The sequence below is a fragment of the Oncorhynchus kisutch genome, linkage group LG7 (assembly GCF_002021735.2).
Source record: "Oncorhynchus kisutch isolate 150728-3 linkage group LG7, Okis_V2, whole genome shotgun sequence".
NCBI classification, from domain to species: Eukaryota; Metazoa; Chordata; class Actinopteri; order Salmoniformes; family Salmonidae; genus Oncorhynchus; species Oncorhynchus kisutch.
The window spans coordinates 13,027,545-13,055,170 of record NC_034180.2 but is presented as its reverse complement, the minus strand read 5'-3'; the positions used below and the strand labels follow the sequence as shown (position 1 = coordinate 13,055,170).

The 27,626-nt window shown below is 43.2% G+C and overlaps 1 protein-coding gene across 2 annotated transcripts; it reads right to left on the bottom strand.

Moving 5' to 3' along the window:
- Positions 1-32: 32 nt before the first annotated feature.
- Positions 33-27,626, bottom strand: LOC109894200 (dnaJ homolog subfamily A member 1-like). 2 transcript variants are annotated; one of them, XM_020487488.2, is made up of 9 exons: positions 27,495-27,626; positions 24,750-24,897; positions 24,040-24,217; positions 23,790-23,894; positions 23,143-23,364; positions 18,154-18,268; positions 17,224-17,339; positions 3,760-3,860; positions 33-1,020 (listed from the first exon to the last, which is right to left on the bottom strand). In XM_020487488.2, the coding sequence occupies exons 2-9, from the start codon at positions 24,879-24,881 to the stop codon at positions 793-795; spliced, it is 1,197 nt and encodes a 398-aa protein (XP_020343077.1). In that variant the 5' UTR covers positions 24,882-24,897; positions 27,495-27,626; the 3' UTR covers positions 33-792. The 2 variants fall into 2 exon arrangements, with proteins under 2 accessions (XP_020343077.1, XP_020343078.1); XM_020487489.2 differs by having other exon boundaries at positions 49-1,020; positions 27,342-27,597.

The following is a 27,626-nucleotide window of genomic DNA, read 5'->3' as shown; positions in this document are numbered from 1 at the left end:
TAAATAATTGTGACAGTCACAGCACATCAATATCAATAGCAGAACGTCTTGAGGCCTATTGAAAGTTTATTTACAGTTTGACTAATTCCCATGACGAGTGGTAGAATTAAACAGATTAGACAACTCTAGATCATACAAATGGGGTAAATAACTTTTTCCATCGTCAGTTGAACATAAACATGTATGCCATACTACAGAAGATAGGATGATTCAGAGGAAGAACCACAAGGCCAATGTGCATTTTATGAAATGGAGATAAACATGCATCATTACATCATTATTAAAAATGAATAAAAACTAAATAGTGTAATATTTGGCAAGTATCTTTCAACTATGCTAATGTGGAATACAAAAACATTTCATTCTAAAATGGAGCAATATGCACAAAGGTCTATATGGTTCTTCACTGCGAGGATTCAATTAGGCAACATGAATTATAGCTTCCAACTATCTTATTTTGTGACCTTTGGAAGCAAAAAAAAGCAGACAGCGGGTGTTCAAAACCTGCTAATATACAAACACTTTTAAAAAAAGTCAGTGACAGCATCCATAGCGCTTCCAAAATCTCAATCTAAGGAATTTAACCAGAAATGTATTTCATCCACTCAGGCACACGATCCAACTAAAAGGCAGCCAAGTCGCATTGGAACGTAGATCCAGGTATCAGGCCCAAAGGACCGCTTCAGCACCACAGTTAGCGTTGTAAGTTAAGAGAATAAAAAATTAAAGATGCAGATTGTGCACGTTTCCGGAGGGGCCTGGGGTTAGAGGTTGGTGTGAGGTGAGGGGGTCTTATGAGGTCTGGCACTGGACCCCACCAGCAGACGGGTAGTCATCCTCCACCATGTAGTGGTATTGACTGCGTCTTACTCTGGCCGGGTCGCAGTCTTCCAGGTCGGCGTAGATGTAGAGGTCGTCGTCCATACTCTCGGGCTGCTCCGCCTCACTCTTGGCAGGAAGGTAGTGCTCTAGCTCCTTCAGCTTGTGCTTGGGGAGGAAGTTGGCTGTGGGGAATACCACCTTTGGAAAAAAACAAAACAAAAAGGAAAATGGTTTTAATTTCTACACCATAATTTCATGACATTTAAATAAAAAGTTAAGAACCAACTGAAACATTCACAAAGCAACGCAAAACACGGCACGAGTTACACAGGTTACAAAGTGCAGACTTTATAGTATCAATTACATAATAAAAATAAAAGTGCTACGACAAAATGGCTACTGGCCAGTAGTTTTCCAGTGGTTTAATAAAACAACAATACTGTCTGTGGCAGTTTAAAACTGAGGGAGTGAATTAATATATATCTCCCCGAATTTGGTCCCTTGGCTCATCTCTGCAAGTCCTCAATGGGCTCAGGAGAAGCAAAGGTCAAGTCATGCGTCCTCCGAAACATGTCCTGCCTGGCCGCCTACTTCTTATCACACTGCTCGCTTGATCCGAATGTCATCCGCACCAATGTGTCGGAGGAAACACCATTCGACTGACGACCGAGCGGAGTCAGATCGCAGGCGCCCGTCACAAGGAGTGGCTAGAGCACGATGAGCCAAGGAAAGCCCACCGGCCAAACCCTCCCCTACCCTGGACGGCGCTGGGCCAATTGTGCGCCATCCTGTGGGTGTCACAGCTTAATTAGGACGCCATTTCAATAAGATAACCCAATATAAACTCAGCAAAAAAAGATACGTCCAAAGAACGTCAAAGATAATTTGTAAAAATCCAAATAACTTCACAGATCTTCAAGGGTTTAAACACTGTTTCCCATGCTTGTTCAATGAACCATAAACAATTCATGAAGACACAGCTTACAGACAGTAGGCAATTAAAGGTCACAGTTATGAAAACTTAGGACACTAATAAAAGAGGCGTTTCTCCTGACTCTGAAAATCACCAAAAGAAAGATGCCCAGGGTCCCTGCTCATCTGCGTGAAAGTGGCTTAGACATGCTGCAAGGAGGCATGAGGACTGCAGATGTGGCCAGGGCAATAAATTACAATGTCCTTACTGTGAGATGCCTAATATAGCGCTACAGGGAGACAGGACGGACAGCTGATCGTCCTTGCATGGGCAGACCACGTGTAACAACACCTGCACAGGATCGGTACATCTGAACATCACACCTGCGGGACAGGTACAGGATGGCAACAACAACTGCCCGAGTTACACCAGGAACGCACAATCCCTCCATCAATGCTCAGACTGTCCGCAATAGGCTGAGAGAGGCTGGACAGAGGGCATGTAGGCCTGTTGCAAGGCAGGTCCTCACCGGCAACAACGTCGCCTATGGGCACAAACCCACCGTCGCTTGACCAGACAGGACTGGCAAAAAGTGCTCCTCACTGACTAGTCGCGGTTTTGTCTCACCAGGGGTGATGGTCGGATTTGCATTTATAGTCGAACGAATGAGCGTCACACCGAGGCCTGTACTCTGGAGCGGGATCGATTTGGAGGTGGAGGGTCCGTCATGGTCTGGGGCGGTGTGTCACAGCATCATCGGACTGAGCTTGTTGTCATTGCAGGCAATCTCAACTCTGTGCGTTACAAGGAAGACCTCCTCCTGCCTCATGTGCTACCCTTCCTGCAGGCTCATCCTGACATGACCCTCCAGCATGACAATGCCACCAGCCATACTACTCGTCCTGTGCGTGACAGAAATGTCAGTGTTCTGCCATGGCCAGTTTAGAGCCCGGATCTCAATCCCATTGAGCACCTCTGGGACCTGTTGGATCGAAGGGTGAGGGCTAGTGCCATTCCCCCCAGAAATGTCTGGTAACTATCAGGTGCCTTGGTGGAAGAGTTGGGTAACATTTCAACGCAAGAACTGGCTTATCTGGTGCAGTCCATGAGGAGGAGATTTAATGCAGCTGGTGGCCACACCAGATACTGACTGTTACTTTTGATTTTGACCCCCCGTTTGTTCAGGGACACATTATTCAATTTCTGTTAGTCACATGTCTGTGGAAATTGTTCAGTTTATGTCTCAGTTGTTGAAACTTGTTATGTTCATACAAATATTTACACATGTTAAGTTTGCTGAAAATAAATGCAGTTGACAGTGAGAGGACGTTTCTTTTTTTGCTGAGTTTATATACACACACTGGCGAGGATGATGAGCATGCGGATGAGCTTCCCTGAGACAGTTTCTGACAGTTTGTGCAGAAATTCTTCCGTTGTGCAAACCCAGTTTCATCAGCTGTCCGGGTGGCTGGTCTCAGACAATCCCGCATGTGAAGGTCCTGGGCTGGAGTGGTTACACCTGCGGTTGTGAAGGCCAGTTGGAAGTACTGTCACATTCTCTAATATGACTTTGAAGGTGGCTTATGGTAGAGAAATTAACATTCAATTCTCTGGCAACAGCTTTGGTGGACATTCCTGCAGTCACCATGCCAATTGCACGCTCCCTCAAAACTTGAGACATCTGTGGCATTGTGTGGTGACAACTGCATATTTTAGTGGGCTTATATTATCCCCAGCACATGGTGCACCTGTGTAAAGATCATGCTTCTTGATATGCCACACTTGTCAGGTGGATAGATTATCATGGCAAAGGAGAAATGTTCACTAACAGGAATGTAAACAAATTTTGCACAAAATTTGTAAGAAACAAGCTTTGTGTATATGGAACATTTCTGGGAACTTTTATTTCAGCTCATGAAACATGGGACCAACACTTTACATGTTATGTTTATATTTTGTTCAGAATAAATACTAAATAGTTCAACATCTACAGTATCAAGTCCTGAATGGTGTGTGTGTTTTACCGAAAAGAGGATAATGAGGCGTCCCTTTTCAAACGGCCGGCGGTGTATGGGCATCCCCTCATTCAAGACACACTTCTTGTCGCCAGGTTTGATCAATTCCCCTGCAAAGGTAAAAATTAGATTTATTTTTATTTTAGAAACTATCAACTGGTGAGGTCACAATACCAACATTTTACTAAACCGAGTAGTATAGCGATACCATTGGGAACATTTTTGAGTGGCCTAGCATCCTGTTCGCCCCCCCGGACACTTGTTCCCATTTTCTAAACATTATGTGCTACCCAAAAACCCTGTCACTGATATTCACACTTCTAATCAATACAACACATAAGGAATGAACTTCACACTGTTCACACTCACTTACATCTAATCTGGCTGGAGCAATGGGAGGAAGGAATATACTGTACATGCATAATGATGTGCATGTCAAATAAAATCGAATATTATGCAGTAATATTATGCAGTTCAAGAAATTGTTTTTTAAAAATGTACTAAATAAAACAGAAAATAAATAAACAATAAAATGACATATCAATAACGAGGCTATATACAGGGGGTACCGGTTCTGAGTCAATGTGCAGAGGTACAGGTTAGTCGCGGTAGTTTGTACATGTGGGTAGGGGTAAAGTGCCTATGCATAGATAATAAACAGCGAGTAGCAGTAGTGTAAAAACAAGGGGTGGCCAATGTAAATGATCCAGGTTAATTGTTTAATTGTTCAGCAATCTTATAGTTTGGGGGTATAAACTTTTAAGCCTTTTGGACCTAGACTTGGTGCTCCGGTACAGCTTGCCATGCGGTAGCAGAGAGAACAGTCCGACTTGGGTAACTGGAGTCTTTGATAATTCTTTGGGCATTACTCTGACCCCGCCTCGTATATAGGTACTGGATGGCAGGAAGCTTGTCCCCAGTGATGTATTGGTCTGTACGCACTACCCTCTGTAGCGCCTTACGGACGCCGAGCAGTTGCCATACCAGGCGGGGATGAAACTGGTCATGGCGCAAGCTGTAGAACTTTGAGGACCTGGCGACTCATGACAAATCTTTTCAGTCCCCTGAGGAGGAAAAGGCCCTCTTCACGACTGTCTTGGTGGGTTTGGACCATGATAGTATGTTGGTGATGTGAACACCAAGGAACTTGAAACCCTCAACCCACTCCACTCCACTCCAGCCCTGTCGAATTTAAAGAGGGGCCTGTTCGGCCCTCCTTTTCCTGAAGTCCATGATCATCTCCTTTGTCTTGCTCACATTGAGGGATATGTTGGCCTACCACTGTTGTGTCGTCAGCAAACTTAATGGTGTTGGATGCTTGGCCATGCAGTCGTGGGTGAACAGGGAGTACAGGAGGGGACTAAGCATACACCCGAGGGGCCCCCGTGTTGAGGATCAGTGCGGCAGATGTGTATTTGCCTACCCTTACCACTTGGGGGCGACCCATCAGGAAGTCCAGGATCCAGTTGCAGAGGGAGGTGTTTAGTCCCAGGGTCCTTAGCTTTGAGGGCACTATTGTGTTGAACGCTGAGCTGTAGTCAATGAACAGCATTCTCACATAGGTGTTCCTTTCGTCCGGGTGGGAAAGGGCAGTGTGGAGTGATTGTGTCATCTGTGGATCTGTTGGAGCGTTATGTAAATTGGATTGGGTCTAGGGTTTCAAGGATGATGGTGTTGATGTGAGCCATGACCAGCCTTTCAAAGCACTTCATGGCTACTGACGTGAGTGCTACGGGGCGGTAGTCATTTAGGCAGGTTCTTTACATTATTGTTAACAGGGCCTATAGTGGTCTCCTTGAAACATGTGGATATTACAGACTCGGTCAGGGAGAGGTTGAAAATGTCAGTGAAGAGGGTTATACCATGGCCTCATACCTTTTAAAGGGTTAATAAATTGTGTTATGATAAACTGTAAGCTCTCCTCTTCAGGAGACCTGTGTGTGTGTGTGTGTGTGTGTGTGTGTGTGTGTGTGTGTGTGTGTGTGTGTGTGTGTGTGTGTGTGTGTGTGTGTGTGTGTGTGTGTGTGTGTGTGTGTGTGTGTGTGTGTGTGTGTGTGTGTGTTAAAACCTGTTTTGAGTTTTGTGCCCTTCAGACACTATCAGAAGACAGAAACCGTCTACAGTTCATACTCCTCCTATCTGGGCCCCACCTGGCTATCTGAGGTTCTGAGAATAGGACTGGTGAAAACAGCCACCTGTCGGAAGATGCTTGGACTCGTTCACCTTTGTTATGACTCTATACTTGTGATGAAATGTCAAGTTTCGGCAAACCCACTTCTGAGCTTTTAATTGCGGATGTCAGGGGAAGGTTAGATTTATTCAAATGTTGTTGCCAGGGAAACTCACGCAAAGAGGACTGGGAGAGGCTATATGAGTTAAATAAAAAAAAAGCGGCAGCGCTTTCCATGGCTTCTGGTTCAGATATGTACAGTCTGATGTGGTAGCACAAAAAGGGGCTCTGAGGACACCTCCTTCGCTGGATCAGCACACACCGTCACCGCCTCTTGAGTGGGGGCCGGATAGCTGGCCTGAGGAGATGCCTTGCATTCGGGCACCGCCCCCAGAAGGGGGAGAGAGCGGGCCATCGATGGAACGAGGAAGAGCTAGACTAGCAGTATAATTTGAAAGAGTTAAACTGATGCAAGGGTTGGGGATAGAGGATGCATCTGTCATTAGTAATGTTTCACAGTAACATGTCAAACGAACCCTTACAGAAATAGCTCGCCATAAGGTTAGAATGTGACTCGGCGCTAAAGCCGACCTGGTCCCGAAAAGAGTATAAGAAGAGTGCCTTCCTTAAGAGGGCATGATAGTGCTACTTGACTTATCACCGAAAGACAGCTCGTGATACTTCAACTATCATCAACCTAAAAAGGTAATATCTGACTTTCATACTCTAGAACATTTGTATCTCTTGACTTCTGATTTCTGAACGAGACATACTGAGACAACTACTCTCCACACTCCCCGTGCTGAATAAATCCACCTCCTAACCGAAGTGGATGAATAGCAACAGTGGTGTTGTAAGTTTTTTTTGTCTCGAACTGTTCTCTTCACTAATCAATAAATCATAGTACAAACTTCTAGTAGGAGAAACAGATACTAAGTGATTGGATAAGCCTCTGGAGAAATTGTGAGTGGAAGAACATACTCTTTGGGGACCAACCAGGTCAACCTGCGCTAAGGTAATGAACCGCTTGTTGTAATACATATATAAAGGCATTAAAAGTAGTAAGTGTTTTGATGATTGTTGATGTTATAAATTAAGGACAAAGAAGAAACTGTAATAACGTGTAGAACTGTGTGACTTGCAAACATTGAATAAAAAGTAGAAACTAGACCCAAAACCCTAGGGGAGAGAACGCCTCTGACACTGCCGTTCTAGGGGAACAAGTCTAGTTTCTACACAAAAGACAATTTAAAGGATTGGACAGCCAACTCATTAATATTGTAAAAAGCAAAGTTACTCTATATTAATATTCAAGCAGTATTAACCGACGGGTGTAGGAATTAAATCGTAAATTGTTTGTCTAGATACTAGAGTGATTGGGAACCCTATAGAGCAACGGCGAGTTGAAGAGCCTACTCTATAAAGGGTAAATAGGCATTAAATCGTAAATCGTTTGTCTAGATACAAAAGAGTCTTTGGGAATCCTATAGAGCAATGGCGAGTTGAAGAGTCTACTCTTTGAGAACTAAAGATGCCTGGTAAAGGTACCACAGGGAAGAGGTACTGAGGTACTAAGTCTGATTGATATTATCCAAGATCCCGAAACACGCCTAACGGCACCACATAAGGCTAATCTCAGAATAAAAGTGCAGGATACATAACCAGGCCAGTCCGGCGGGCCTGTGAGTCACCTGTTAGCCGGGTGACATAAGAACTTGAGTGAGACGACTTGTATCACTCTCGACAGGGGGTACCTTAACGGTCCTATAGCAAAATCCCCTACCGTGACAAGTCGTGGCCAAAAGTTTTGAGAATGACACAAATGTTAATTTTCACAAAGTCTGCTGCTTCAGTGTCTTTAGATATTTTTGTCAGATGTTACTATGGAATACTGAAGTATTTTAAATTTTATTTCACCTTTATTTAACAAGGTAGGCTAGTTGAGAACAAGTTCTCATTTGCAACTGCGACCTGGCCAAGATAAAGCAAAGCAGTGTGACAGACAACAACACAGAGTTACACATGGAGTAAACAATAAACAAGCCAATAACACAAACAAGTCAATGACACAGTAGAGAAAATAAAGTATATATACAGTGTGTGCAAAAGGCATGAGGTAGGCTATAAATAGGCCATAGGAGCAAATAATGACAATTTAGCAGATTAACACTGGAGTGATAAATGAGCAGATGATGATGTGCAAGTAGAGATACTGGTGTGAAAAGTAAATAAAATAAAAACAGTATGGGGTGAGGTAGGTAGATTGGGTGGGCTATTTACAGATGGACTATATACAGTTGCAGTGATCGGTTAGCTGCTCAGATAGTTGATGTTTAAAGTTGGTGAGGGAAATAAAAGTCTCCAACTTCAGCGATTTTTGCAATTCGTTCCAGTCACTGGCAGCAGAGAACTGGAAGGAAAGGCGGCAAAATGAGGTGTTGGCTTTGGGGATGATCAGTGAGATATACCTGCTGGAATGTGTGCTACGGGTGTGTGTTGTTATCGTGACCAGTGAACTGAGATAAGGCGGAGCTTTACCTAGCATAGACCTATAGATGACCTGGAGCCAGTGGGTCTGGTGACGAATATGTAGCGAGGGCCAGCCGACTAGAGCATACAGGTCGCAGTGGTGGGTGGTATAAGGTTATTTGGTAACAAAACGGATGTCAGTGTGATAGACTGCATCCAGTTTGCTGAGTAGAGTGTTGGAAGCTATTTTGTAGATGACGTCGCCAAAGTCGAGGATCGGTAGAATAGTCAGTTTTACTAGGGTAAGTTTGGCAGCGTGAGTGAAGGAGGCTTTGTTGCGAAATAGAAAGCCGATTCTAGATTAGATTTTGGATTAGAGATGTTTAATATGAGTCTGGAAGGAGAGTTTACAGTCTAGCCAGACACCTAGGTATTTATTCCACATTATTGTCCACATATTCTAGGTCGGAACCGTCCAAGGTGGTGATGCTAGTCGGGTGGGCGGGTGCGGGCAGCGAATGGTTGAAAAGCATGCATTTGGTTTTACTAGCGTTAAAGGGCAGTTGGAGGCCACGGAAGGAGTGTTGTATGGCATTGAAGCTCGTTTGGAGGTTAGTTAGCACAGTGTCCAAGGAAGGGCCAGAAGTATCCAGAATGGTGTCATCTGCGTAGAGGTGGATCAGGGAATCGCCCGCAGCAAGAGCGACATCATTGATACATACAGAGAAAAGAGTCAGCCCGAGAATTGAACCCTGTGGCACCCCCATAGAGACTGCCAGAGGACCGGACAACATGCCCTCCGATTTGACACACTGAACTCTGTCTGCAAAGTAGTTGGTGAACCAGGCGAGGCAGTCATCAGAAAAACCAAGGCTATTGAGTCTGCCGATAAGAATACGGTGATTGACAGAGTCGAAAGCCTTGGCCAGGTCGATGAAGACGGCTGCACAGTACTGTCTTTTATCGATGGCGGTTATGATATCGTTTAGTACCTTAAGCGTGGCTGAGGTGCACCCGTGGCCAGCTCGGAAGCCAGATTGCACAGCGGAGAAGGTACGGTGGGATTTGAAATGGTCAGTGATCTGTTTATTAACTTGGTTTTCGAAGACTTTAGATAGACAGGGCAGGATGGATATAGGTCTGTAACAGTTTGGGTCTAGGGTGTCACCCCCTTTGAAGAGGGGGATGACCGCGGCAGCTTTCCAATCTTTAGGGATCTCGGACGATACGAAAGAGAGGTTGAACAGGCTGGTAATAGGGGTTGCAATAATAGTGGCGGATAGTTTTAGAAAGAGAGGGTCCAGATTGTCTAGCCCAGCTGATTTGTACTGATCCAGGTTTTGCAGCTCTTTCAGAACATCTGCTGTCTGGATATGAGTGAAGGAGAATCTGGGGAGGCTTGGGCGAGTAGCTGCGGGGGGGAGCTGTTGGCCGGGGTTTGAGTAGCCAGGAGGAAGGCATGGCCAGCCGTTGAGAAATGCTTATTGAAATGTTCGATTATCATGGATTTATCAGTGGTGACCGTGTTACCTAGCCTCAGTCCAGTGGGCAGCTGGGAGGAGGTGCTCTTGTTCTCAATGTACTTTACAGTGTCCCAAAACTTTTGGGAGTTAGAGCTACAGGATGCAAATTTCTGCTTGAAAAAGCTACCCTTTGCTTTCCTGACTGACTGTGTGTATTGGTTCCTGACTTCCCTGAACAGTTGCATATCGTGGGGACTGTTCGATGCTATGGCAGTCCGCCACAGGATGTTTTTTTGCTGGTCATGGGCAGTCAGGTCTGGAGTGAACCAAGGGCTATATCTGTTCTTAGTTCTGCATTTTTTTTTTGAACGGGGCATGCTTATCTAAGATGGTGAGGAAATTACTTTTAAAGAATGACCAGGCATCCTCAACTGACGGGATGAGGTCAATATCCTTCCAGGATACCTGGGCCAGGTCGATTAGAAAGGCCTACCCGCAGAAGTGTTTTTGGGAGCGTTTGACAGTGATGAGGGGTGGTCGTTTGACAGCGGACCAATAGCGGATACAGGCAATGTGGCAGTGATTGCTGAGATCCTGATTGAAAACAGCGGAGGTCTATTCCTTGATGATTTGTGTGAGATAGAGGGCATCTAGCTTAGATTGTAGGACTGCCGGGGTGTTAAGCATATACCAGTTTAGGTCACCTAACAGAACAAACTCTGAAGCTAGATGGGGGGGGCGATCAATTCACAAATGGTGTCCAGGGCACAGCTGGGAGCGGAGGGGGGGGGGGGGTCGATAGCCGACGGCAACAGTGAGAGACTTATTTCTGGAGAGGTAAAGTTTTAAATTAGAAGTTCAAACTGTTTGGGTATAGACCTGGAATGTATGACAGAACTTTGCAGGCTCTCTCTGCAGTAGATTGCAACTCCTCCCCTTTTGGCACTTCTATCTTGACGGAAAATGTTGTAGCTGGGTATGCAAATCTCAGAATTGTTGTTGGCCTTCCTAAGCCAGGATTCAGACACGGCAAGGACATCAGGGTTGGCGGAGTGTGCTAAAGCAGTGAGTAAAACAAGCTTAGGGAGGAGGCTTCTGATGTTGACATGCATGAAACCAAGGTTTTTTTTTGATCACAGAAGTCAACAAATGAGGGTGCCTGGGGACACGCTGGGTCTGGGTTTACCTCCACATCGCCCGAGTAACAGAGGAGGAGTAGGATGAGGGTACAGCTAAAGGCTATCAAAACTGGTCGCCTAGAGCGTTGGGGACAAAGAATAAAAGGAGCAGATTTCTGGGCGTGGTAGAATATATTCAGGGCATAATGTGCAGACATGGGTATGGTGGGGTGCGGGTACAGCGGGGGTAAGCCCAGGCACTGAGTGATGATAAGAGAGGTTGTATCTCTGGATAAGCTGGTTATAAATGGGTGAGGTCAACGTATGTGTGGGAGGTGGGACAAAGGAGGTATCAAAGGTATAATGAGTGGAACTGGGGGCTCCATTGTAAACTAAAACAATGATAACTAACCTAAACAACAGTATACAAGGCATATTGACATATGAGAGACATACAGCGAGGCATAAAGTAATCACAGGTGTTGATTTGGAGAGCTAGCTAAGACAACAACAGCTAATCAGCTAAAACAACAACAGGTAAAATGGCGATGAATGGGCAGGGTCGGTTAACTACACACAGAGCCTGAGTTCGCCGCTGGGGCCGGCAGATAAAATAAATAAATAAATAAAGTAAATAAATATATAAACAGAATGGAGTACTGTGAATAATGGACAGTCCAGCGTGCATCAGCTATGTAGCCAAGTGATCATAGGGTCCAGGGGGCAGCAATAGATGGAACAGGGAGGCCACGGAGTAGTCGTTACTACGCTAGCACGCGGGTGACGCAGCATTTAAAGTTAGTAGCCCGGGGCTAGTAGAAGTGTCTGCTCCAACGGAGGCTGGTTGAAGGCACAGCGGATGGAGTATTCGTCGGCAGACCTGTCGTGGTGGTGCGGCAGGGCGCTGTGTCGACTAACGATCCAAGCCAGGTGGCAAAAGAGGTATTGTAGTAATTTAGTTTTCTGTCCGGGAGATGCGCCTGGCTCACGGCTAACTGGTGCTAGCTTCCGCTCGGTAGCAGGGGTGATCTGGTGCCACGGTCCAGAGCTTACGGCAAGGATCCGGTGGAGTAGTGTGTTCTAGCCGTGTTTGGGTGGAGCCCGGGTGAACAACTGAGTAGGCCGGGAGGTGGGCCTCAGGGATAGCTTCGGTACTGGGTAAATCGGTGGGTGCTAGCTAGCTGTGAAGATCAGGAGAATAGTCCAGGAATTACAGCAGGAATCCGGCGTTATAGTGGAGAGACAGTCCGATACTGGTTGGCTGGCGAGTATTATCCAGGCTAAATATATATATATATATATATTTTTTAAAGGGCTGGTACTTGTGCAGAAGGTAAAGGCTGCTAGCAGTGGCTAACAATGACTAAATAGCTTGTAGCTAATTAGCTGGTTAGCTTCTGATGGCTGTGGTTCCTGCTAAAAAAGGTCTAAAAATGACATAATAGCGGTTCTGTATCACATTGGGTGAGGCAGGTTACTGGAAGGTATAAATGAACTAAAATGGAGAAGAGACAAAAAAGACAAAAAATATATAAAAGTACACGAGAGGACGAACAAAACACGTCTGCACTGCTACGCCATCTTATAATTACAAGCATTTTTTAAGATGCCAAAGGCTTTTATTGACAATTACATGAAGTTGATGCAAAGAGTCAATATTTGCAGTGTTGACCCTTCTTTTTCAAGACCTCTGCAATCCGCCCTGGAATGCTGTCAATTAACTTCTGGGCCACATCCTGACTGATGGCAACCCATTCTTGCATAATCAATGCTTGGAGTTCGTCAGAATTTGTGAGTTGTTTGTTTGTCCACCCGCTTCTTGAGGAATGACCACAAGTTCTCAATTGGATTAAGGTCTGGGGAGATTCCTGGCCATGGACCCAAAATATCAATGTTTTGTTCCCCAAGCCACTTAGTTATCACTGTTGCCTTTGGGCAAGGTGCGCCATCATGCTGGAAAAGGCATTGTTCATCACCAAACTGTTCCTGAATGGTTGGGAATAGTTGCTCTCGGAGGATGTGTTGGTACCATTCTTTATTCATGGCTGTGTTCTTAGGCAAAATTGTGAGTGAGCCCACTCCCTTGGCTGAGAAGCAACCCCACACATGAATGGTCTCAGGATGCTTTACTGTTGGCATGACACAGGACTGATGGTAGCGCTCACCTCGTCTTCTCCGGACAAACTTTTTTCCGGATGCCCCAAACCATCGGAAAGGGGATTCATCAGAGAAAATGACTTTACCCCAGTCCTCAGCAGTCCAAACCCTGTACCTTTTGCAGAATATCAGTCTGTCCCTGATGTTTTTCCTCGAGAGAAGTGGCTTCTTTGCTGCACTCACACCTGCCTGCTGCCATCCCTGAGCAAGCTCTGTACTGGTAGTGCCCCGATCCCGCAGCTGAATCAACTTTAGGAGACGGTCCTGGCACTTGCTGGACTTTCATGGGCGCCCTGAAGCCTTCTTCACAACAATTTAACCTCTCTCCTTGAAGTTCTTGATGATCTAATAAATGGTTGATTTAGGTGCAATCTTACTGGCAGCAATATCCTTGCCTGTGAAGCCCTTTTTGTGCAAAGCAATGATGACGGCACGTGTTTCCGTGCAGGTAACCATGGTTGACAGAGGAAGAACAATGATTCCAAGCACCAACCTCCTTTTGAAGCTTCCAGTCTGTTATTCGAACTCAATCAGCATGACAGAGTGATCTCTAGCCTTGTCCTCGTCAACACTCACACCTGTGTTATAACGAGAGAATCACTGACATGATGTCAGCTGGTCCTTTTGTGGCAGGGCTGAAATGCAGTGGAAATGTTTTTTTGGATTCAGTTCATTTTCATGGCAATTAATTGCAATTCATCTGATCACTCTTCATAACATTCTGGAGTATATGCAAATTGCCATCATACAAACTGAGGCAGCAGACTTTGTGAAAATGTATATTTGTGTCATTCTCAAAACTTTTGCCCACGACTGTACATACGGTCACTGTGGGGACGACATCATCAATGCACTGCATGAAAACACTGCATGAAACCTTTACTCTTCAGTTAACACTCTCCCTCCCTCCATTTCCCTCTCTCTCCCCCAAACACTTACAAAGTTGGGAGCGCTGTGCGCGCTCCCAACTTTAAAAACATTAGGCACCAAACATAATTTAAGATGTAAAGTCCCCAGTTTAGGGGACCTGTGTGGTTCTGGTACCGGTTCCGACCAACATTTTCATTTAAATCGATCTGTGGACACCATAGATCGAAATGGCTTGCATTGAGCGTTCTTAAGGACACAGGAAGGAGTATGTCTCTTGCCTGTGTGAAGCAGGATGTGAAATCTGACATCACTTGAAGCTGGGATGTCCCTCCTACCATTTCATTCGCTCTTCAGACTGTCCATCAACTCCTGGCTGAACTCTATGTCACAGCCACTAACAACATTAAACACTAACACCATATGCCTGAAATCCTTACATCGTAACACAGGAGAGAGTGGTTTCATCGCTGTAGCACATTCAGAGAGATTTCAGTCAGTAATTAAAAATACTTAAGATTTGAAACAAAAAACACTCATAGACAAGATTAATATGAGATGAAAGGCGAGTTCAGGAAGCTAGAGCTCTGGGAGATGTTCACAGCGATGGGGGCAGACATTTTGATCAAGAGAGACCTTTAGAAAATATGCACACTAACACTAAATATACAAATACGTATTTTACAGTTGTAAGGAAGGAGAAATCTTATAGTTGGTCGTTTTATGAATTGAATATACTATATTTAGAAAAAATGTAAGTAATTTCAAGCCTTATTCATAGAGTTGTCAAAATATTTCATATTTTCATACTTTTATCATTTGTACTGTACTTGAGCTTGTGTTCTCAAGTGACTACACCTAAGCAATTTATAGCAATTTTCTACCTGAAAGGATAGACCTTTTTTGGAGTTTGCAGCATTACTAGTTATTGTTTATGACCCTTTCATGATAAATAATTACTTTTGGGGATTCCATTTATCTACATTTGAGGTTAATGAGCACCAGAAATATATTTTTTTAAATTTATAGCGCAGCTTACATTAGGCCTATATGAATCCTACCTTTGAAGCACATCTCATGAGTAGCAGAGTATTTTCCTTTCTTCCTACACCTGGGAATTTGCCTAGACTTACTGTAAAGTGAGCAGGTTGTTAGCTAGCTAGGTAACTTGACAGAACGTTGTTTGTTATCAAACCAATAACTAACGACCCAGGATTAGTTTGAAACATCCCGCAACACGGTTGTGAAATTCTACCCAAATGCATGACCACAAACTTGCTATTGCATAGTATACTTAGACTGGCCTGTGCTCTTGATTATACCAGGCAATAAAATGCTCCAATGTATCAACTTTGCTCGCTCTGCTCCAATGTAACAGAAGAGTCATCAGGGTCTGCGTCCCCGCTCGCCATTAAATTACAGTGCCTTGCGAAAGTATTCGGCCCCCTTGAACTTTGCGACCTTTTGCCACATTTCAGGCTTCAAACATAAAGATATAAAACTGTATTTTTTTGTGAAGAATCAACAACAAGTGGGACACAATCATGAAGTGGAACGACATTTATTGAATATTTCAAACTTTTTTAACTAATCAAAAACTGAAAAATTGGGCGTGCAAAATTATTCAGCCCCTTTACTTTCAGTGCAGCAAACTCTCTCCAGAAGTTCAGTGAGGATCTCTGAATGATCCATTGTTGACCTAAATGACTAATGATGATAAATACAATCCACCTGTGTGTAATCAAGTCTCCGTATAAATGCACCTGCACTGTGATAGTCTCAGAGGTCCGTTAAAAGCGCAGAGAGCATCATGAAGAACAAGGAACACACCAGGCAGGTCCGAGATACTGTTGTGAAGAAGTTTTAAACATCCCAAGGAGCACTGTGCAAGCGATAATATTGAAATGGAAGGAGTATCAGACCACTGCAAATCTACCAAGACCTGGCCGTCCCTCTAAACTTTCAGCTCATACAAGGAGAAGACTGATCAGAGATGCAGCCAAGAGGCCCATGATCACTCTGGATGAACTGCAGAGATCTACAGCTGAGGTGGGAGACTCTGTCCATAGGACAACAATCAGTCGTATATTGCACAAATCTGGCCTTTATGGAAGATTGGCAAGAAGAAAGCCATTTCTTAAAGATATCCATAAAAAGTGTCGTTTAATGTTTGCCACAAGCCACCTGGGAGACACACCAAACATGTGGAAGAAGGTGCTCTGGTCAGATGAAACCAAAATTTAACTTTTTGGCAACAATGCAAAACGTTATGTTTGGTGTAAAAGCAACACAGCTCATCACCCTGAACACACCATCCCCACTGTCAAACATGGTGGTGGCAGCATCATGGTTTGGGCCTGCTTTTCTTCAGCAGGGACAGGGAAGATGGTTAAAATTGATGGGAAGATGGATGGAGCCAAATACAGGACCATTCTGGAAGAAAACCTGATGGAGTCTGCAAAAGACCTGAGACTGGGACGGAGATTTGTCTTCCAACAAGACAATGATCCAAAACATAAAGCAAAATCTACAATGGAATGGTTCAAAAATAAACATATCCAGGTGTTAGAATGGCCAAGTCAAAGTCCAGACCTGAATCCAATCGAGAATCTGTGGAAAGAACTGAAAACTGCTGTTCACAAATGCTCTCCATCCAACCTCACTGAGCTCGAGCTGTTTTGCAAGGAGGAATGGGAAAAAATGTCAGTCTCTCGATGTGCAAAACTGATAGAGACATACCCCAAGCGACTTACAGCTGTAATCGCAGCAAAAGGTTGCGCTACAAAGTATTAACTTAAGGGGGCTGAATAATTTTGCACGTCCAATTTTTCAGTTTTTGATGTGTTAAAAAAGTTTGAAATATCCAATAAATGTCGTTCCACTTCATGATTGTGTCCCACTTGTTGTTGATTCTTCACAAAAAAATACAGTTTTATATCTTTATGTTTGAAGCCTGAAATGTGGCAAAAGGTCGCAAAGTTCAAGGGGGCCGAATACTTTCGCAAGGCACTGTATATATTTTTTTTAACTGATGGAGGAATAGAGATACGCAGGAAGAGTGGACAGAGACAAGCAGGTGATTTTGGTATAAGTATCATGACGTTTTGGTACCGTTATATTACGATGGTACCGGTATAACGTGCAATACGATCAACAAAAAAATAAAAAACATATTTATAAAAAATTAATTGCACAGTTTCTGTTAGGTGAAATAATCTAGGAAGTGTACCTGGGTGGCAGGTGATGAGGAGGCTTCGGTTGTCCAGAGTTTGAACAGGCTTCTGGAAACCACACAGGGCCTCCACCAGCTGCAGCTCCATTGTCATGGTCAGATTTTCCCCTTGCCTGGAGAATAGAGCACAGTCAATAGGGCTGCGATCGATTGCATTTCAATTCAGGAAGTGAAATTCAAGAACTGGTTGCCTCTCAATGGGATTTTTTTTGTTTTGTTGTTGAATTGGCCAAATTTTCATTTTGCTACATGCCTGGATGCATAGACCTTTTTTCCAGTACACGACACACTGACGTCACACAGATGCGTGCGACTCTTGGAGCATTAAGAAAGCCATCGCCATCTGTGCCCATTCAACAGCCTAGATTTATGTTTTTATTACTGCAAAATTTTGTATTTTTGGGGTTCAAATACGCTTACAATGATGTTTGAATCCTTGCTTGAACAGTTGCTAAGATTATATTTGGTTGTGATTTTTGCTAAATAACTTTGATCCACAGTTGTTAGCTAGAATGCTAACCCTCATTGATATAGGCTGAAGCTAAAGCTAGCCAGAGAGCCATTTTACTGGTTGACGTGTTTAAGTAAATCCTATTATAATCCAAAAGTAGTGTGAAATGCACTCATAAGCAACATGTAAATAGAGGCTTTTTTGCTGGCATTCTATAAGAACTCCCCCTTGTTCTGCCACCAACTTCCCGCATCGCCCTCATGCGGCAATGTTTGCAAACACAGAAAGAGTACTATAGGCTAGTACAGAATACAGACCAATACAATACTGAAGAATATAAAAAGTATTGAGTAGAACAATGGAACTGCCAAATTTGTGCACAAACACATTTGTTGGTCCAATTAGACAATGTGATATAGACATAGGGTTGAGGCTGGTAGTGAATAAGGACTAGCATGAGAGGTTTCATCTTTTACCTGGTGAAGACAGGATGGACTCTCTGATCCAGGACAATAATGATGTCACCAGGCTCTAATTCTGGCTCCTGATCTCCCTCCCCATGGAAAACTAGCTTCTGTCCATCCTTCATACCTGCAACAAAAATGTAGGATTTATTTAACTCAACTGGCCCATATTTAACTGCATTAAGAGAAGACGGATCAGAATTATCTGGGTAAACGCCGTTGACGCGCAACCATGCCTTGAAACATTTAGGGCACTTCCACATATCCCTAGATGATTTGGATCCTGGAGCGCTTGGTAACCAGATCCACGCTATAAAGCAGATGTGGAAGTGCTAACCAAACCTGGCCCTGTAATGCAGTAGTGCTTGTCGCATGAAACTTAGTTACAGAAATTATATCCGGAATCTGTACATTTCCATTATTGTCAAATTGCTTTGACAATAATGGAAATTTACAGATTCCGGATAATTGAATTCTCAAAAATGCTCCAGGGTACCAAATTCATATGTGAAAAAGTCCTGACTGTTGCCTTGGACAACCAGCGCCATAGAGCCAAAGAGTAGGGGGACAACCAACCACAACAGAATTCACAGTACACACTACAGTTTGCTTCAGTCACTATGGTGTCCATTGGATGTCACTATGGCTGTCCATTGGATAAATTCACAAAAGGTTTTAGTATCACAACTCAAGGATACACTAAGTGAACTTGCTGAATGAGCTTTCTTAAAAGGGCAATTCCACCCCTTTTGATTATTTCCAGCACAATACCAGTGTCTACATGTGAAAACGACACATTTCTACATTTTGTAGAAAAAAAGTTAGTTCTACCGATGACATCAAAAGTTAACATTGATTTTCAAACAGGTTCGTGGGGAGCAAGAAAATACCATCCTTCTGGCTAGAAACTTAAACGTTTGAATTACTTGAATTACTTTTAATCAAACCCTGCAATGTTATAGAAACATTTATTTTTACTTTTTAACTACAGATCATAGAAACACCATTTTCACATACAGGTAACTACCAAAATAAAAGAAAACGCAAACATAGTGTCTTAATAGGACGTTGGGCCACCCGAGCCGCCAGAACAGCTTCAATGTACCTTGGCCTAGCTTCTACAAGTGACTGGAACTCTATTGGAGGGATAGAGTTCCAGACCATTCTTTCATAAGATATTCCATAATTTGTTGATGGTGGTGGCAACGCCGTCTCAAGCACCGCTCCAGAATCTCCAATAAGTGTTCAATTGGATTGAGATCTGGCGACTGACACACTTTAAACCGGACCTCTGGCAGTCTCTATGGGGGTGCCACAGGGTTCAATTCTTGGACCGACTCTCTTCTCTGTATACATCAATGAGGTTGCTCTTGCTGCTGGTGAGTCCCTGATCCACCTCTACGCAGACGACACCATTCTGTATACTTCCGGCCCTTCTTTGGACACTGTGTTAACAACCCTCCAGGCAAGCTTCAATGCCATACAACTCTCCTTCCGTGGCCTCCAATTGCTCTTAAATACAAGTAAAACTAAATGCATGCTCTTCAACCGATCGCTACCTGCACCTACCCGCCTGTCCAACATCACTACTCTGGACGGCTCTGACTTAGAATACGTGGACAACTACAAATACTTAGGTGTCTGGTTAGACTGTAAACTCTCCTTCCAGACCCATATCAAACATCTCCAATCCAAAGTTAAATCTAGAATTGGCTTCCTATTTCGCAACAAAGCATCCTTCACTCATGCTGCCAAACATACCCTTGTAAAACTGACCATCCTACCAATCCTCGACTTTGGCGATGTCATTTACAAAATAGCCTCCAATACCTTACTCAACCAATTGGATGCAGTCTATCACAGTGCAATCCGTTTTATCACCAAAGCCCCATATACTACCCACCATTGCGACCTGTACGCTCTCGTTGGCTGGCCCTCGCTTCATACTCGTCGCCAAACCCACTGGCTCCATGTCATCTACAAGACCCTGCTAGGTAAAGTCCCCCCTTATCTCAGCTCGCTGGTCACCATATCATCTCCCACCTGTAGCACACGCTCCAGCAGGTATATCTCTCTAGTCACCCCCAAAACCAATTCTTTCTTTGGCCGCCTCTCCTTCCAGTTCTCTGCTGCCAATGACTGGAACGAACTACAAAAATCTCTGAAACTGGAAACACTTATCTCCCTCACTAGCTTTAAGCACCAACTGTCAGAGCAGCTCACAGATTACTGCACCTGTACATATCCCACCTATAATTTAGCCCAAACAACTACCTCTTTCCCAACTGTATTTAATTTTAATAAATTTATTTATTTTGCTCCTTTGCACCCCATTATTTTTATTTCTACTTTGCACTTTCTTCCATTGCAAAACTACCATTCCAGTATTTTACTTGCTATATTGTATTTACTTTGCCATCATGGCCTTTTTTGCCTTTACCTCCCTTCTCACCTCATTAGCTCATATTGTATATAGACTTGTTTATACTGCATTATTGACTGTATGTTTGTTTTTACTCCATGTGTAACTCTGTGTCGTTTTATCTGTCGAACTGCTTTGCTTTATCTTGGCCAGGTCGCAATTGTAAATGAGAACTTGTTCTCAACTTGCCTACCTGGTTAAATAAAGGTAAAAAAAATATATATATATATAAAAAAAAAACTATGCTCCTTTGAGAACCATCTTTTAAAATCACAGATCTTTGCTAGCCATGGTAGGCAAAATAATGTGCAACTGAGCATTTTTATACATGACCCTAAGCATGATGGGAAGCTTTAATTGTCTAACTCAGGAACCACACCATGAGGAAGCACCTGCTTACAATACACTTTGAATCCCTCATTTACTCAAGTGTTTCCTTTATTTTGGCAGTTACCTGTATGTAGACTGATATGGTGCTGGAGAAATATGAAAAGGGAGGTTGAAAAGTGACCCTTTAAGCTGTGTGTGAACGTACAGTGCATTCGGAAAGTATTCAGAACCCTTGACCTTTTCCACATTTTGTTACATTACAGTCTTATTCTAAAATGAATTAATTTCCCCCCCCCCCCCTCCCCAAAGCAAAAACAGTTTACATTTTTGGGAATGTATATAAAAAAATAGAAAGATCACATTTACATAACTATTCCGACCCTTTACACAGTACTTTGTTGAAGCACCTTTAGCAGTGATTACAGACAAGTCTTTTTGGGTATGACGCTACAAGCTTGGCACATCTGCATTTGGAGAGTTTCTCCCATTCTTCTATGCAGATCCTCAAGCTCTGTCATGTTGAATGGGGAACATAGCATTACCGAGGAGCAGCTTCCGTCTGGCCTCTCTACCATAAAGGCCTGATTGGCAGTGCTGCAGAAAGGGTTGTCCTTCCAGGAAGGTTCTCCCATCGCCACAGAGAAACTCTGGAGCTCTGTCAGAGTGACCATGGGGTTCTTGGACACCTCCCTGACCATGGGAGGTCTCCCCCAATTGCTCAGTTTTGCCTGGGGGCCAGCTCTAGGAAGAGTCTTGGTAGTTCCAAACTTCTTCCATTTAAGAATGATGGAGGCCTCTGTGTCCTTGGGGACCTTCAATGCTGCAGACATTTTTGGCACCCTTCCCCAGATCTGTGCCTCGACACAATCCTGTCTCGGAGCTCTGCAAATAATTCCTTCGACCACATGGTTTGGTTTTGTCTGACATGCACTGTCAACTGTGGGACCTTATAGACAGGTGTGTGCCTTTCCAAATAATGTCTAATCAATTGAATTTACCACAGATGGACTCCAATCAAGTTGCAGAAACATCAAGGATGATCAATGGAAACAGGATGCACCTGAGCTCAATTGAGTCACATAGAAAGGGTCTGAAAACTTGTGTAAATAAAGGTTTTGTTTATTTTTTAAATACATTTACAAACCTTTCTAAAAACATGTTTTCGCTTTATCATTATGGGGTATTATTTGTAGATTGAGGAAACATTTTAATTTCATTTCATTTTAGAATAAGGCTGTAACGTAACAAAATGTGAAAAAAGTCAAGGGGTCTGAATACTTTCCAAATGTCGTCACCTGTTAAATTCATTTCAAATCAGTGTAGATGAAGGGGATGAGACAGGTTTAAGAAGGATTTTTTAAGCATTGAGACGATCGAGACATGTATTGTGTGTGTGTTTGCCATTCAAAAGGTGAATAGGCAAAACAAAAGATTTAAGTGGTTTTGGACGAGGCGCACCAGTTTAAGTGTGTCAATAACTGCAATACTGCTGGGTTTTTCGTGTGTGTTTTCGTGTGTATCAAGAATGATCCACCACCCCAAGGACATCCACCCAAACTGTCAACTGTGGGAAGTCAACATGGACCAGCATCCCCTTTCGACACCTCAAGGCTGTTCTGAGAGCAAAAGGGGTACAACTCAATATTAGGAAGGTGTACCTAATGTTTTGTACACAAGTTGATATGTAGCCAGCATTTTGTCAATTGACTGCCATTCTACACTATAGGGTCAAACTGAGATGTACGGGGCTGGCCTGGTTAAGGATCCGCCACAGATCCTGGAAACGTTTTTGGAAAGGACAATGTGAAAAGGAAATATGTGAGCAGCACACAGTATGTTTTCGTTGGCCTTGTATGGTGTAAATCAGGCACTGATATGTCACTCCCTATGTCATCTTATCACAATGCTCTTCATTCCTGGTCCTAGAAGACTGCAGTGTGTTGCATGCCTTTGTCTCTGCCCAGGGCTAGAAATACTGATCCAACTAATAAAAGATTTTGACTTCATGAATTAGGTGTATTAGCCATGTAGCTCTCCAGGACCAGAAGTGAAGAAAATGTAGGTTGTATCACATAACAGACATCCAAAACTCTGGTTAAATGGACAAACATCTAAAACCTCCTACATCCTCAAAATGGAGTAAGAAAATCTTCACAATTTTACCTGGAAATATATTGAAATAAGTATATGTAAATTGTAAGCTGTGGAAAGGCTTCTCTTGATGGACAACAACGAATCAACCGCCTCACCTTTATCAATGTGGACCTCCAGGATCTTCTTCTGCCGCAGGATCTTGCGTCCACTGCAGGCCTTGCAGCGGTCCTTGTGGCTGATGCGCTGGCCTTGGCAGCCCCCACACACGGTGGACACCTGCTGCACCATGCCCGGCCCCAGCTGGTGGAGGCGCACCTGCATGCCCGTGCCCCGACAGGACATGCACATCTCCACCGCGCCCTTCCTTCCCCCGCGTCCTACCCCAAAACACAGCCATGTCAGTCCATATCACCCCGGTTGTTTGCAGCAATAACTCTATTATTACATCACCTTTTACTATGCATGCATGTATATTTTTAATGTATGCATTTTATAATCAGAGCAACAAAAACAATGGAACCAAACAATACAGTTTGGGCATCGTATGAAGATGATCTTGGAAATGTTTTATCCTAGCAGAGGCATTTACCTCCCTCTAACAGTCAATTGTTTATAATGTGATCTTGTAAAAACCTTAAATCACTACAACAAAGTAGAATGACATCCAATCCATGCACGATCACACAGGGCTATTGAACCCGATGACTTTAGGGTCCCTACACTGGTCATTTTCATCCTTTTAATAAGGGACTGATCAAGACCTAGGTTAACCAACAATGTAACATGTGTAGTAATGTAGCACCTTCACATCGCTCGCAAATAACATTCTTCTGGACAGCAAGTTTCCTCGTGGCGCCATTGAAGAGGTCTTCCAAAGAGACAGTGAGCTGATGAACAACATTCTTTCCTAGGTTTGGAGAGCACATTGGGGCAAAGCATTAGCTTTAGAGATGTTAAGAAGAACCACAGAAAACCAAAGGCCAGAATTTGAAGTCTGACGTCTATGGAAGGTAATATTTGTCTCTGTACTATTCTGTACTATTTTGTTTTACCTCTCCTCTCCCGGTGCATTCGGCCACCTCCTCCAAAGAACATGTCAAAGATGTCCATGGGGGATCCAAAACCCCCGCCACTGCCCCCTCCTTTTATGGCTTTCTCCCCACCCCGGTCGTACACCTCTCTCTTCTGGGAGTCCGATAGCACTTCATATGCCTGAGAGATCTGCTTAAACTGGGAAGAAAAAACGGAATTATCAATTCTCAGAGCACAAACTACTAATAGAAATCTCAACTAGTACTCAAAAATATTAATGTCTCACAGAACTGTAGAAACAATGTATGTATTTTCCATATTCATCTCTTAAATTAACCTTGCACAACTGGTATCAGTGTGCTGGATTAGCATATAGCTGCCTCCCTGAACTTGCCTCTGACTGGGCTTGAACCAGGGTCCTCTACCTTGCCAACACCCGCTCGAGAATGTGCAAACCATTTGAGCTATACAAAATTTACCAATTGGATAGCCCCGTCTGCGACATTTCAAGCTAGCTGTGGAGTGAGTTTACTGTAAGTTCTTAATACCGCTACACTGGCATGCATAACTTTTCTCCACTCAACCACTGGTAATAAATCAGAACCTATTCACAGAAGCAGTCTCACATTGTTTATAACATACACAGCTCAGAAAAGTTAAAGGTGGTATGGAAAAATTTACTCTGTGACTATGGTGGATGCAAAGTGGTTTTCTGAATACATCCACTCACTTTCTCCCCCTCCGTAGGGTTCTTGTCAGGGTGGTACTTCAAGGCCAGCTTACGATAAGCCTTTTTCAGCTCATCTGGAGTGGCATTGGGCTTAACACCCAACATATCATAAAAGCCGGTTTCCTTCACCATTGTTGTTTATTACAGACTGCAGAGGGGGAAAAAATGCTGTTCACACAAGTGTCCGTTTCTCTTCCTGTATGACATATAGTGCTGAGCCATGTACTTTTTGAGGTCGGTTCAGTTATGGCTCGATTACAAAGAAATAACGTTTTCGACAGAAAAATGGGGGGGGGGGGGGTCTTGTGAAATCACTATTTAGTATTTCAAATACTTTTACGACTGCTGAATACCAACTATCAATCTCTATCCCTTTCGATCGTGTGTTCTTGTCTCTTCTCTCCGTCTCTTACCGGACAAGTAGGCGCGCAATTGGTTAACTACCACCTGTTCTGTTCTAAACTATGTAGAATATTGGCCTGTTGGAAACATTGCAGTTTGGGCTTGATCTGATCAAGAAAAACTGCAGATTGCACTCTCACAGAAAAACAAACAAAATGGAAATCAAATAATTGAACCGAACTTAGACAATTAGTTGCTTTAAAAAAACATTTTGGTTAATCGCTCAGAACTAATGACATTATTTGCATTTGAAACCACTTCTTGGTATGACAACTGCCTACCCCACCACAGCAATTTGACAATAGAAATCTCAAATCAGATAGCATTAGAAACCAAAGTTGGTGAATAGCAACATGTATTTCAACATGAGGGGTTAGCTCTTAACATCTGATCTAACCAATACCACAAGAGTTTCTGAACGCAGAAGCGCATCATGGTGAGACTTCTGAGAACGCTTGTGAAACAGGTCAGAGGGGTGTCCTACAAAGCAAGCTAGATCTACTCAGGGTTTTCTAAAGATAACCAGCTTCGGTTAGCTTCACATTCCACCTTCATCCGTCCTACAAAAGTATTTATTGCTCGTCCACCTACCACTAACTCTAGCAGGCTTGTAAGTGCACATGGCTAGTCAAAACACGGAACTCTTCATTGAGACTATGCTGAAAAAAATCCATGGGCAAGACCATGCCACATTCATTTGTGCCGAAATCAAAATGGGAAAAATTATCTTGCAAATTTGGCAGGCTATGGTGAAAAATAGAAGTGTTGTCTTTATTTTTTTTTCTTGCGCTTTTCAAAGCACAAGTATATTCCCCCCTCTCCTATCGATCAAATAATTGTATTGTCAAACAAAAATATTACTGTGTGTGAAGTTTAAAATGCATTCTGTCTTTGCTAAATGTGCAATGTGATTTTAACATTACTCTTTTTTTAACACAAACATTTGATTTTTCCCTACAGTTTTCAGCCGTCAGCTTCGCCCAGGACTGGTTCGTGTGAACTACAATCCTGACGCTGTGTTTGAACATCAATAATCAATCATCCCTTGGGAAACGGCTTTCAAAACATATGGCTTTCATCAGCAATAAATAATCTTTAAAAGAAGATATACACTGACTGTAGCAGTTATGCACAGATCCATACAGCTATGGTAGCCCAATATTGGACTAAAGGAGCCTAACACTGCTCCTTAAATAAAGGATCTTAAATGTTCTGTTTAAAGGGCGAATTGGCTCTTTCAGCCAAATGTGCCATTTAAACGTGAATCGATTCTCAATTGCGGTATGGTTCTAGAAATATAAATAGCTTTACTTTAATATTAACAAAATAATTTCACAAATGCTAAAAACAATTACTGTACACTTTTAACACAATTACAGAGGACAGTATTTTCAGTGACACATTTGGGGCCCCGAGAGGCACATCGGTCTAAGGCACTGCATCTCAGTGCAAGAGGCGTCACTACGGTCCTTGGTTCGAATCCAGGCCGTATCACACCCAGCCGTGATTGGGAGCCCCATTGGGCGGCGCACAATTGGCCCAGCGTCGTCCGGGTTTGGCCGTCATTGTAAATAAGATGTTGTTCTTAACTGACTTGCCTATTTAAATTAAAGGTTAAATAAATAACGTTTTTTTTAAATGTGGTGTTTGTCTTCAGTTTACTCACAGGTAACACGTTAGGTGTTCAGAGACGAAGATAGCTAAGTAATTAGAACAGGTAGTCCACTGACTTGTGTCCGTAAACAAAAGCGCTATTATTTCTCTCTGATTTCAAATACAAAGTCCTCATGCTTCCAAAACCGTACCGCAAGCGATGCGTGTTAATGTTCAGAAAGGGCATTGGGGCTTAACAAAACATCCCTGTACAGAAGACACATTCTTCCAATTACTCTTGTATGTGTATTGGAACTGTGTCATAATCAAGGGCTAGTAGTAATGGAATGGAACTGTGTCGTGATCAAGGGCTAGGAGGTGATCTCTTGTATTGGAGAAGCAGTTTCTGCCAATCTTCATACTGTAACGTTACTGTCTTTCCCAATACTCTAGAAGCGCTAGCTAGCGTCAGCTACATTAACGTTGGCTAACGCTGGCAAGCTACATTATTTGACAAAACGCTTAAAGGACAAGAGACCAATCTAGCTAGTTTCCAGTATCCAATATAACATTAAGTTAGCTAGCTAGGTAACTTACCTAGGTTTGATAGCTAGCTAGGCTAACGTTAGCTGGCTAGCAATCCCAGACCTAGCTGAGAGTGATAGTAGTAGCTTAGCTAGTAGTTTGTTACCAATTAGGAACACTACTTTTTTTGCAGAAAGAAAACACCATTATATTGCGATTAGCTACCTGTTACAATAGACGTCTGTAGAGAGAAAATATTATTATTATTTCTACTTAGACCCCCCCCCTCTCGTCCTGGCGATGAACTTCCAGAACCTTCGACTTGCACCGCCTACTTTGATGCTGCTTTCAAGACAA